This window comes from Sardina pilchardus, chromosome 9 (assembly GCF_963854185.1).
Source record: "Sardina pilchardus chromosome 9, fSarPil1.1, whole genome shotgun sequence".
Classification (NCBI taxonomy): Eukaryota; Metazoa; Chordata; class Actinopteri; order Clupeiformes; family Clupeidae; genus Sardina; species Sardina pilchardus.
In genome coordinates this window covers 4601096-4614491 of record NC_085002.1, presented here as the reverse complement: position 1 = coordinate 4614491, position 13396 = coordinate 4601096, and the positions used below count along the sequence as shown (strand labels likewise).

General features: G+C 46.0%; 1 protein-coding gene across 1 annotated transcript in view; it reads right to left on the bottom strand.

Moving 5' to 3' along the window:
* Positions 1–1396: 1396 nt before the first annotated feature.
* The window catches only part of bsnb (bassoon (presynaptic cytomatrix protein) b), a 78774-nt gene continuing 66774 nt past the window's right edge, over positions 1397–13396 (bottom strand). Inside the window, exons 14-20 of the mRNA XM_062544913.1 lie at positions 10396–12478; positions 9023–9948; positions 7926–8031; positions 7192–7335; positions 6233–6288; positions 5989–6105; positions 1397–2488 (exon numbers count right to left, since the gene is read on the bottom strand). Of these exons, the coding sequence (XP_062400897.1) occupies positions 6248–6288; positions 7192–7335; positions 7926–8031; positions 9023–9948; positions 10396–12478 (3300 nt within the window). The 3' untranslated portion in view covers positions 1397–2488; positions 5989–6105; positions 6233–6247. The remainder of the gene's footprint in view (positions 2489–5988; positions 6106–6232; positions 6289–7191; positions 7336–7925; positions 8032–9022; positions 9949–10395; positions 12479–13396) is intronic.

Genomic DNA, 13396 nt, shown 5'->3' with positions numbered 1-13396 from the left:
GTACTGATATCTCGGATGAGATTTGCAAAGTGATGTGAGATCTACGATACCATCTACCATGATCTATCATGGATTCATGCAAACCTTTGACATGTATGGCTGTATGCATTGAATATGATACGACATGGAACTTTTTGGACAAGTTCTCAGATATGCTGATGGTGTGTGCATTAGTGGCGAGTATAACTGATAGCTGATCTCTGTTTATCTAACATTTTGTCTTTGCCTTGTAGTGTCTGTTAGACTGATGTGCACCTGAACAGCTGTGTCTGTATGTCTGTCCTTGCTCATAGCTGTATTTGAGATCACTTCTGAGCACAAACCGACACGCTTCCATGTGAAACACTGTGATGCAACGAAATGCAAGAAAAAGAACTTGGCGAATAAGATGGCTGAGCCTAACCAGCGCATGAGCCGAGCCGGGCCGGGCCGGTGCCGGGTCTGGGGAGGACTTGGCCAGCCCAAACACAGGCAGACTAAGCAGAAGGAGAACAAGCAACCAGGCGGAGCCAAGCAGGACCCATGCTTAAAGCCACAGCATGATGGATGTCATTGATGGACACGTCAACACAGATAACCCTTTGGCAACGGAGCTCCCCTCAGTGGGGGGATTAAACATGCCACGAAAAAAATAAAAACAAGTCGAGAATTGTTTTCCAGGAAGTCATACACCATACATACGAATAGATAAATACAAAGTTCATATCCACATTTTGGACTCCGCAGAAACACAATGTCATTGATTTCAGTTGTGTGTGATTGTGGTGTCACCGTATGCTTCAATCATTGCATAGAACATCTGGAACGAAACTTGATTTCCACTCTTCATCCTATCACTGGGAGTGTCCTTGTGTGGTGTGGTTCTTTTCCTATGGGGTTTCACATGGCTGTGTTTGAATGCATGCGTTTGTATTCATAACCCTAAAAGAGAGAGTGTGTGTGTGTGTGTATTTCTATGTGTGTGTGTCTGTCTTTGTGTGTCTGTGTCTGTGTCTGTGTCTGTGTCTGTGTGTGTGTGTGTGTGTGTGTGTGTGTGTGTGTGTGTGTGTGTGTGTGTGTGTGTGTGTGTGTGTGTGTGTGTGTGTGCAATAATCTCAGATATATTAAGAATGAAGATCAAGAGACATCACTGATTCCCAACCACTTATTTTAACAACAATAACGTCATTGTGCTCTATACTGGGCCTGCATGCTATTGCTTATAGAAAGGAACAAGAAAAAAAGGATTAAAATGCAGAAGAATTACGAAAAAAATATAAATAATATTACCAAACATTAAACAAACCATAAAATTCCAGAAATATAAATCCATAAATACACAAATGAATATTTTACAATATCAGAGCTCTATCTAGAGGTATGTACATTTACAGTAGTATACAATTGTGCAAAATAAATTGAGCAAGGATGATATGAATTGATTTAAAAAAAATGTGAGGTATACAAGTACAAAACAAAAATACGAATAAGGCTCTTATTTTCAAAGAAAAAAATAGGCAAATGATAAGAAACTAGCAGATGGAAAGCAATAAACAACCAATCAATCCCAGATGTCCAGTGCTCTGGGATCTACTTGTGATGGCTTAGTGATGGCTGAGGGGCAGTGGTGGCCATTCTAAAACTCTGGCATCATCTCTCTGGTCTGATCACAGTCTTTAGTCTACCCCTGCTGTCACAGCCTTGCCCCAGGAACATGTGTGGAGCTTGTGAAGTAGATGTTGAATATGGGTTTGTATACATATGGATTTAAATATTTTCATAATATTCATATTTGTGCGTGCATTCCCATGTCCACATTTTACACAATGCATTCGATAAACACATGACAAGGTCAAGGATAAACAAACAGCAGAAGAAAGAAGGAAAAAAAAGAAAAGTAAAACAAACAAACAAACAAAACATTCAGAGAGGGCTAATCATCGCCATAGTGGAATGTCAAGATCTTAGAAACCAAGCATTACATTGATTCATAATAGTGGAGAGCTGTAGTCTGTCCATTCCTTTACAAGAGGAAAAGTGGCCATTTCCAACAGTGTGCTCTCATTGTTGAACAAATTCAAAGTTCAGTACTGGAAAAAAGATACGGAACTGCTGTCCTGATTCTGGTGCGTTGAAGCAGCACACCAGAGCAACTTGCAGCCACGGATTCTCAAAAAAACCCAGACAATTTGGGAATAATGACATGCACTCAGCAGCCTGTGTGGGTCACAGCTGTGCTCGAGAGGACGCCAGCCTGTCTGGACATGTTCTTTCGTCTTCGGGAACATGCGAGCACACGGTGTAGATGGCACTACATATGCATCCAGTCGGTCGGTGGTCCGTTCATCCGATAGCACTGTTTAGCGCGGTGAAAAAAGACAGCAGCCGTGCCGCACACAAGAGAGAGCGGACTGGGAACGGTCTCCTCCAGTGAACCCCGGCGAAGCATCCTTCCTTCATTTGAGATCCCGTCTCTCCCAGACAGGGCGCCAAGTCCCACCTCATCAACCTGTAGCGGAGAGAGAGGCAGAAAAGGTCAGCTCCACACGGCCCAAGATCATTCACAGGCCGGGAGTGCCGGTGAGTGGCAGACAGAATGACAATGGCTCATTTCAGCAGAGCGGCGACAGCTGAACAACAGACTCCAGACAGTGTTAGATGTGCTTTTCTCCATCGACGGATTGAACTCAACAAACGCTCTGACGGAACGCACTGCGAGGGAGTGTTGTCTGCCACATCGTACCACAGTGTTGTAGCCTACGAGAGGACGTCGCATTCAGAGACAATCCTGAGCATACAGTTCTCAGAATGTGAAACGTGAAGGACACAACCCTTAGACACAAACTTTAAAATGGATATTAAAATGTCCTGTGCAGAAAACGTCACTGATTCACTGAACATAGTTTGTTTGGTTTAATTTGATGCAATCAGGATGTTTAAACACTGACTGCTTAGAGGAAACTGCATATATTTTGACATCTGAAATTTAAGCTGATATTTTAGTAGCCAGCTATTTGTGCTAGTCTAAAGATATCCTGGTGCCTCCTAACCACAGGATATACTGTAGATTATGAGCATATACAAATATTAACATTGCAAACAAAACATAGAAAAATGTCACAGAAATGTCACCTGAAGTGTGCAGATTCTTCTTAAAACTCCTGTAGTATATTAACAAAATTAATAAATAATGAAAGTTCCTGTCTCCCTGGACCAATACCTGATGGTTGTAACTTTCTCAGTGACTATATTTTACGCTTTTTAAATTTCTGAAATGGAATCTGCGGTCAACATAATTATAAAGCGGTACAGTGCCAACGTTTTCTTTTCTTGACATAAACTACATCAACTAATATCAACAATGTAACTCCCCTAAAGCCATAACTCTCACATAGAAGCCTATAGAAATGTCCATTTTTAGTATGAATGTAAATATATATTTCTCAATTACAAGTCGTTCATGTTGATTTGATAAGCAAGAGTGGTGTTACTCTCACAGACACTAGAGGGCAGAATTGTATTTCATCACCAAAACTCACCCAGCAGCATCAACACAATTATATAAATTGCTGTGCAGTGACAAAGCAAAGCTTCGGTTTAATGATAAAATTTGAATTTTGAGGAAAATGCCACAACTTCAAAAAAAACAAAACAATGTTATTGTGAAAGATTTGTTCTGAAACATAACCTTTCCATGGCAGAAAGTATCCTCTGCTAAATGTCAGTGCAAATAGTCATTTCCACTCAAGGTCAAATGCTCCCATATTGTATCTTTCCTCAACTCTGGGATGGGGTTGTCATGCCGACGCCAGAGCAATCAGCTCCATTCTCTCTTCGTCCGTCCTTCTGCACGCTGTCCCCATGACCACACCCCTCTCGGTGACCTCACGACCATGGCCCCGCCCAGAGAGCGCTGTGCTGGGATTGGCTATAATCCTCCAGGTTGAGTAGGCTTCCCTGCTGCCCTAAGAGGGCCTGAGCTGTTTTATCTCCCGATCTCCACCCAGAATCCCCCCCACACACTCGCCCCAAAACACGCGCCCACAGACACCCACAGTCATCGCGGCACGTCACACTCTGGCCGTGCGCACACCGAGAACAGGGCCGCGCTCTTCAGCCTTCAACTCAATCTGTTCTGATTGTGCCGCTGCATACCCAAGGCTTCTCTTATTTACCTCTATTTAATCCCGTCCTTTCATGCGTCCCGTATTTTCTATTCCTGCACTCCCCCAAAGCCCCGCTGATCTACCTCTATATTGTGCTCTACTGACAGCATTGTGCTTTAAAGGTGTTTTTTTTTCCATCATGACTCATCATATTCTAAGTCCCATCTGAGTGTGGCCTTGGCAGGATGTTAAATGCCTCAGTTAGCACACTGATCTGCTTGCTAATTATAGCCTTCTCTGGCTAACCCACTTTCTCGACTGGAGTGAAAGGGTAAAGCCCTCCAGCCAGAAGAGGTCATGTGATCAGAGCACTGACCTTTGACCTTCCACCCTGTATGGACAGGAGGAAGTGAAACGCTGGATCAGGTACGCTGTACAGTGAACTCTCGGTGAACCAAGTTCTAGATTATTGTCCAGTGGAGGCTCAGCGTTCTGAGCGAATTCTAACTGCTGATGCATCACCGCATGACGAGCTACAAAGATCCAATAAAGAATGACCGGCTGCGATCGCTGACCGACTCTGATGGTGATGTCATCGTCAGGTGGTCATGTCATGTGAACACAAGCGATGATAATTCCACTGGCAGCCGTATGCATGACGGCTAATGGCACATGGAAACACAATGACTCAGTCTACACACGACTTCTTGAGGCATGTTACTAACATGACCAGGAAAAGCCATAGACAATCTTCCCTGACGTGTGCAATGCTGGTATTTGTTATACTCGTCATCAAAGTCAACACGACATCATGATAGCGAAATAAGCCGTAACACAATAAGATGTACTAATATAGAAATATAACAACATATTAATACAATAACGACAGTGTAGTAACACAAGCAAGACCCTGATGGCGAGGGGTGCAGCATGGCAGAGTGCCACAGCACTAATAATGCACATGAACACAGCATATGCACAGTGTATAAGAAACCTGGAGGAAACAAACGACCTTACAAAATGGTAACCGTCTCTAAGCAAGACTATATCCATGCTTTTGATCCAAAATGGTTTGATAGGATGATTATAGAAACTACTGATGAAATAGTATCAAGTGTGCCATAGATGTTTACAATCCTAGTACTGTACACCTAAATATCACAACTGCACAAGTCTTGCATAGCTCACACAGCTCCATATAGCTTTCTCTGCTGGTCTGGACTCATTGAATGTACAGTATATAGCCTATAGGTCTGGGCTCACTCAGTGCTATACAGTGCTCCCTTTGTGCACACAGAGCAAAAGGCTTTCCTGACAGCCCTCCTCTCTGATCAGCTCCTCTCTGTGGGTCTCTGTGCATTCAGAGCCTGCTTAGTGCCGTCCAACGCTTGGCTGCTCCACCAAAGACGGGCCGCTCCGCACACTTCTCCTGAGTGCTGTTTAGTGAATGCAAACGGCCCCATATGCAGCACGCTGCTGACGCCGCACAGCTGCCCCCAGGGTCACACCCGTGTGGACGGTGAGCCAGAGGACTCAAAAAGCACTTATGTCAGGGCTAAAATGTTGGCACTGAGCTACGAATGAGTCATCAATTTACCTCAGGCTGTCTCATTACGCCGTGGACCGAAAGGTAATCAAATGTAAATGGAGCACAGAGATATTTACGGTAATTACATGTCTTGTTCCCTCATATTTCCTGGAGTACTTCAGAGTTTAATCTAAATACTTCAATGGAATATTCTCTACTAAATATTCGGAAAACTTCATATGCTGAGGAGGCACTTCTTATGCTACTGTATGCACAGCTCTGTAGAGGATCTGCAAAATTATCTCACCACCCTGGTTCTCTTAGCAGGGAAAACAGATTCAGTCTTAAATATGTAAGAAACTGATGTGTACTTACCAAAAACTCTTAGGCATCCTCCGTTCCAGTAATGTCATATTAAATGATAAATGATAAAAACAGTTCCATTTCATTTTTTCCAGTACTAATCCGAATGTATTTCTCCCTGTCGTCACCCTACAAATGAAAAAAAACAAAAAAACAAGATTACTGTCAATAACCTTATCGCCAAAGAGATAAACAAGTAAACAATAAGCAATGCTCTCGGTGGCTGCATGTGGGCTGTGATTCCATTAGTGCTTACCTGGCCCTCAGCTGCTCACCAGAACGAGGTGAACTTCTTCCCCAGAGCAGACACCGCTGAGAGAGATGGGAGTAATAAGGCAGAGAGAGAGGAACACAGGAGAGATTAAACTGCTGCGATGGTCTCACGTCCTCTTTGTCATCTGCCCAACCACTACTGACGTATATAACAACCTCACTAAGTGTAAATCACAATGTTTCATACAAACGAGAATGTAATACATTAAATAAGACATTTCTATGGAACAAAAACACATATCAACAATTCAATAAGCTTTGTAAATCAGTATACGAGCATGCAAAAAAACCCTAAAGCATGGTGTGATTCTTAATAGAGATCGCTAAGACATGTGACCAAAGTCATCAAAACAGAAAGAATTATGGGTACGTTTGGCTCGCCTGATGCCAGCCCATGTAAACTAGTGGGTCTGGGTCTATGATCTGGCATGATAATAATGAAAACTAAGCGTGAAAAAATTGTGTGAAAAACAGTTATAATCTCGCGCTTCCTTAGTGCTGCTATCCAAGCCATTCCTCGCCTTTTTGTCACCTCTGAAACATGACGTATACTATTATTTTTCCACGCTGGAAAACTATAAAAGATAAGCTTCATGTTACTCTATTGAATTTTATAACACAGCAGGTAAACGGCATTTCGACAACTGCACTTCGTTGTTTCCGCACGTCAGTAAAACAACTTAATTTTGGGCCACCTATTCCCAAAATGCGTTGCGTTTTACGTCACGTTCTCAATCTCTATAGTTTGTTCTGAACATTGAATAAAAGAAACAGAGGAAGGGCTAATGCCCGAAGCATCACATAAAACATCTATCAGGAGCTCATGGTGTAGTGGACTTGTTTCTTTTATTCATTTGATATCCAGTGCGTCCAGCAGTCTTAGAGCTTGGGTGTGTGTGTGCTTGCTTGTTTTTATTTGTTTTGATTTGTTCGGAATATTACCATCTCCCAGTTTTCCCGCCTGCTCTGCTGCCCCTCCCTGCAGGATCTTGGTGAGGACGTTGTCCCCCTCCGCTGGGGGGGGCTGACCTCCGGGGGGGGCCGCCGCACTCCCGATCCCCACGGGCCTGGGCGCCGCTTTGGAGCCTGACAGAACGACAGAGCACAACACCTCTGAGATACAGTGCACGCAATATGCTGTCTCACTCACAGAACGACAGAGCACAACACCTCTGAGATACAGTGCACGCGATATGCTGTCTCACTCACAGAACGACAGAGCACAACACCTCTGAGATACAGTGCACGCGATATGCTGTCTCACTCACAGAACGACAGAGCACAACACCTCTGAGATACAGTGCACGCAATGTCTCACTCACAGAACGACAGAGCACAACACCTCTGAGATACAGTGCACGCAATATGCTGTCTCACACAACACCTCTGAGATACAATGCACGCAATATGCTGTCTCACTCACAGTGGCATCTGAGGGGACCCAGTCCTTAATCCTCAAATGTTTTCAATATCAAATAAATACATTTGATATTGATATTAAATGATACAATAACAATATTAATTGTTAATTAAATAAAAAGGAGGTACAACAGAGTGGTAGAGATAGATGGTCAACAACAAGCATTGTAGAGTGCAAGGGCATTTTATTGCATATCATATGGCGTATCCAACTATTTGAGTGAAAATCCTGAGAGGAAGGTAAAAGCAGTTCTCACCAATTCCAGTCGCAGGAGTCTGAGGCGGTTTGGCAGCCTGGCCTGGGGCTGCTTTGGCCCCTATGGCTGTCGCAGGGGGAGGTGTAGCGGCGGCTGCTGGCTTCGCCTGTTTCCCAGAGCATGAGAAATGATTTCATTAAATCTACTTGGTCTAAATTACACTCTCTTCATTCTGAGGCATTTTTTAATGACTCAGCTATTACCATTTAAATGTTTTAAAGGAACCAATTTTGGGGGAAATTAGTTATTTGCCATCCACCCCTGAGTTAGATAAGAGTTGTTCCAGTTCTTCCTTTTCAGCTATAGGCTAACTGGAACCACCCACTCTCACACTGTGTCTCACATGGTGTACTTCTGTACTTCTCATTTGAGTGCATTAGTGCGTTCACACTGAAAATTCCAATGACACAAAGTACACTACCCGGATAGTGCACTCATAATGGTCAAAAAGTGAAGTGTGGAATGGTGGACACTTTTCGCCTTCTTGTCGTCAACTTCGATACATAGCGGAAGGGGAGGGAGCATTTTCAAACTCGTGATAATTGTGGTTGAGAAAGCTGGAACAGCAGCAGTGGAAAGTACGTTTTACAGACGTTCAAGCAAATTATAACAGAAACTCTTTGTTTTGTCACAGTATTACCATGTCATTATCAAACGGAGGACAACAATAAAGTTATATTTAAACGTTGCATTTGCCACTACGTTAACAGTATGGAGATGGTGTTTCGATTTGAGACGACACTATTCTGTTGAAATTTACGCACTCCACGAGTAAGTAAAACAATGCACACAAGACACTGCATTTCAGTGCCAGTAAATTATGCTAAGCTAGGCTAACAGTGTCAGACTGAGTTACTCCACATACAGAGAAGAAACGGGTACTGTACGAATCCACTTATTTCACTCTGGGGTAGATGGCAACTACAGAAACATTACAAATGATTACAGAAACAATGACGTAACAAGAGATATGGTATAATAATTGTGTTTAAAAGAGAGAGAAGGAAAAAAATAAGAGTATACAGTAGGTCTAGGCCTATACTCTAAAAATGTATTGTCGTGTTCCTTTAAGGGGATACATTGTGGGGCAGACTGACCGCTGCTGGTGGCAGGCCTGCGGCTGGTCCTGCTGGCTGGGGTGGTCCTTGTGTTGGTCCAGTTGGGCCCGGTTTGGCTTGCTGCTGAGCAGCCGTGGGGCCTGCAGTGGCCGCGGTGGCGCTCGGAGCATCCATTGCGCTCGTCGGTTGCTGCTGGTGATGCTGACCAGCTTGCTGTTGCTGTTGTTGATGTGGTTGTTGATGATGTTGCTGCTGTTGTTGTTGTTGTTGTTGTTGTTGTTGCTGCTGCTGACCACGTGTCTGCTGGCCGGGCTCTGATGGCTGTCGTCCTGTCTGCTGCTGTCCTGCGCTGGAGCGCTGCTGCGGCTGCTGCTGCTGCTGCTGCTGTCCTTGCTGCGGAGGCTGCTGTCCCGCAGGACCCTGCTGCTGCTGCGGCTGCTGCTGCTGCGGCTGCTGCCTGGAGTCTGGATCTCCTCTTCGGGAAGAGCCGGGCGGCCGCTGCCCCCTCTGGCCCCCAGAGCTGCTGTGGTGGTGGCCCGGGTCTCTGGCGTGCTCGGAATCTCGGTAGCCGCCCTGGGAAGATCGTGAGTCACCTCTCCTCTGGCCGCTAGACGTTCCACGGCCTTCTCCAGATCGAGCGGACGGATCCTTAGGGTGTGAGCGCGAAGAACGGGAGGAGCGGGGTTCCTCTCCGGAATGCCGGGTTGAGTGCCTTCCGGAACTGCTGCTGCCGTGGTGGCGGTGTTCCCGTGACGACGTGGACGTCGGTGGCCGTGGCTGTCCGTACTCGTCCACAGGCCACAGGTCCTCCTCGGGCGGCTCGTCGTAGTCATGGTAGGTGTGCTTCACGTTGCCCCTGCGGCTCGCAGAAGTGTGGCCTCCTCCTTCGTGATGACGAGAGCGGCTACTACGAGCCTCTCGGGGCTTCTCGAACCAGTCTGTCTCTTCCTGACCCAAATGATAGGCTTTTTTTTTTTGGAAAATCAAAGAGAATGGTCAGTTTGTTATGTGAAGCAGTGGCAATTGCCAACATCAGGACGGAGAAGCATGCAAACACAAGCCATGCAGATTCCACAGCAGACGGGCATGTCCAGAAATCAACACATGCAGTCTTTCAACGCAAAAGAACACTCTTCAAATCATCAGTGGAACATAACACAGGGCAAAAAACACGAACAAAAATGAACAAAAAGTACAAAAACGCAAATGTATCATAGACATACCAAGCCATGCATGCAACATGCAAAAACAAATATAGGCAAAAGTGGTGTAATTCACTGGGCGTCAAATCCTCAGCAAACAATAATAATAAAAAAAAACACATCTAGAGTCCCGCTGTTTTCCAGACATGCACTCTCGAGAAAAGAAAAATCATGCATACGACGAGGCAGCAGTGATTCAGCACCAGTTACCTTCACTGTCAGACACGGCACAGTGCATGTCATCTACAAGGTAAGGGTCGTCTGGTTTGTAGACATGGCTCCTTGGTATATCCTTCATGTGGTCCTGCACATCCGGTAAGGAGTGAGTGGAGCCGTACTGGTTCCTTACATCATGCGGATCGACCGCGACCGTGCCTCGGCCAATGCCCATTGGTTTTCCGACAGGGCTGAGTGGACTCTCCTCCTCAGAGTTTTGGGGGCGCATGGCGTTGCGCCCAGTTCGGCCTCCACCCCTCTGGGAGCGTTCCATCATGTCTCTCTCGTAGGACTTGCTCCTGTAGCCACTCGAGTCCCGGGAGGAGATCTTGTCCATGCCGTAGCCCGTAGACCTGGATCTCCCCGAGCCGTACATGCGCTCCTCCTCTTCCAGGGCCTCTCGGCTGGAGCCGTAATATTTCTGATCATCATACACGCTCTTTTTAAAACCATACGAGTCCTCCTGGATCTTTTTGGTTCTTCCGGTTCCAGTACCACCAGACGTGGTGGTCATGGGATAGGAGGCAAGATCAGACTCCACATCCCTTGCTTCTTCAATCGGTGAAAACTTGGACACTTTTTGTTCCATTCCTTGCTTCCTGTGCTTGCTGCGCTTGGAGGACACCACAGCAGGGCCCAGACTCTTGGTTGAGTGCCTCTGGGATCCCCCACGACTGGAAGGGTGTTTGTTATAATCATCGTAGTAGTAGGAGGAACTTGAAGTGGTGGTCGGTCTGCCGAGGCTGTCCACTGCGCCTTGCTGATGGTATCCAGTGGTGGCCTTGGGCCTTCCATACTCATCATACTCCTCAACGTAACCGCTTCCCCGTGCGGATGGACCATTCTCACTGCCATAACGGCCAGTCGTAGGATGCCCAAGACTGTCAACAGCAGGCCCCATGTTCTCAGCTTTTGTCAGTTCACTGATATCATCGATCATGACATAGTTTCTGGGGATGTTCTGTTCCAGGTTAGTAGTGTAGAGACCATCCGTTCCGTATCCAGATGTGGGGCTCGGGATGCGATCAGACAGGGTCTGCTCAGGGGTCCTATACTGCCCATAGGTGTTGGACATAGTTGTGGACACATAGGCTCCACTGAAGCCAGTGTCCTGAACAGAGGAGGCCACAGAAACCGCAGGATTGCTAATGACCTCATAGTTGGTGGGTAGCTTCTGCTCAAGGTCAGCCAGCGAGGTCTGCCGTGGCCTTTGGTGAACTGTCAGCATATCTGCAGTGGGCTGGAAAGACATGCTTTGGCTTGGGTAGGGCAGAGTCTGCGACGAACCGGGAGGAGGTTGGAAACCTGTGTGGCTTGTCAGGTCCGGCTGATAGGTGGACTGACCATAGCTGTGGGAAGGGAAGGATCCTGGGGCCTGGTAGGTGGAGGGCTGTGGATGAGGCTGGAAGGTTCCTGGCTGAGGCTGTGAAGCTGCTGGGTACTGCGGGGGTTGGAAGCCGATCTGGTGATATCCCCCAGTGGGTTGCTGTGAGGCTGTAGACTGGCTTTGGGGGTAAGGGAACGTCCCAAAGGAGGACGTTGGGGGATACTGAGAAGCTGCACTCAGGTCGGCGGCGAACTGGTTCATTGGTGCGGTGCTGGGGCGCGTCAGCAGTCCGTTGCCTTCGTAGGCCCCTGTCATAGCTGCGAGGTTACTTAGCTGCAGGCTGTTGAGCTCACTGTCGGTCATGTAGTCTCGCAGATCTCCCATGGATCGCAAGTAGGCATCTCTCCTCTCTCTCTCCTTGACGCGCGTCTCCTTGCGCTGGTTGATGCCCAGTTCCAAATACCTCAGCTTAGCGTCGATCTCCTTCTCCTCTTCCTCTAGCTCAGCCTGCTGCTTGCGGAGCTTAGAGGACTCCTGTTCCACGGCCTTCAGCTCGTGCAGAAGCCCAGCCTTGGTGACGCCCTGGGCAGGCCTCGGCAGGACCCTCTGTGGCATACCTGGAGAGCTGTACATCTGGGTCATGGCAGGGGTGACTATAGGGAGTGGAGACTCGTCTGGGGGAGGGCTGGGAAGAGTTCTCTTCACCTTCCTCATCAGCAAGTTCTGCTGCTGCTGCTGCAGGGCGGCCATCTGGAGAACACAGACATCAAGAGAGGGCGGACTATTAAATTAGCACACTAGCATCAACATCAAGCTCTGGAAAACGGAAAGACAGTTTGATAATTGATTTGATAAAGATAAATTATTTGATAGAGTTTAATAATGATAATGTGTGTTGTAGTGTGCTATACAAAGGCTGGTATCTCTAGTGGGCTGAATTTATATCAACATATCCCATGAAAAGGAATAGAAAATGTTACCGTTAACTGTTAAGTAATCATAAAGCTACACAATATGTATTGAATTACATAACTACTGCACAAAGTGCAACTGTGATTCCTCAAAAAGCTGCATCAAACTTTGACATCTTATTTCTGAACACTAAGTCCTGAACACTGGCAGTAACTTTTTCAATACTCTTCCAATATCATTTCCATTGAATTTAAAAGTTACAAATTAGCAACAAAGATTGGTAGAACATTTGCTATCTGTCCACTGTCTACACAACAGCATTGAGGCTGACCAGTTTAATGACAGACAAACGTCTGTCTATCTTACTTCATGATATGTACATGTAAATGTCTCCCTTTCCTCTACAGCAAACCATCAGAATTTAACATCAACCAAGCTGATCTCACTGTGACTGATTTATCAAAATGTCCCCATTCCAAATGATGTCTAAATATGTGCCAAGAATATAAACAAGTAAACATGCACGGCATGACACAAATGCATACAGAAATACACTGATGCTACTTACTAAACTCAAGATATGTGTGGATCCATGGCAGAAAATATCCACAAAGAAATGTCAGTGACTGTCACTGACGACTAGTGAAAAATAGCTGTACAAAAATCTCCTTTTCTCCCTCCATGACCATGGCTAATGTAAATGAGCCTCTGTGTTTCCCATGCTCGGCTCTGACAGTATACTGACTGCTGAAGACT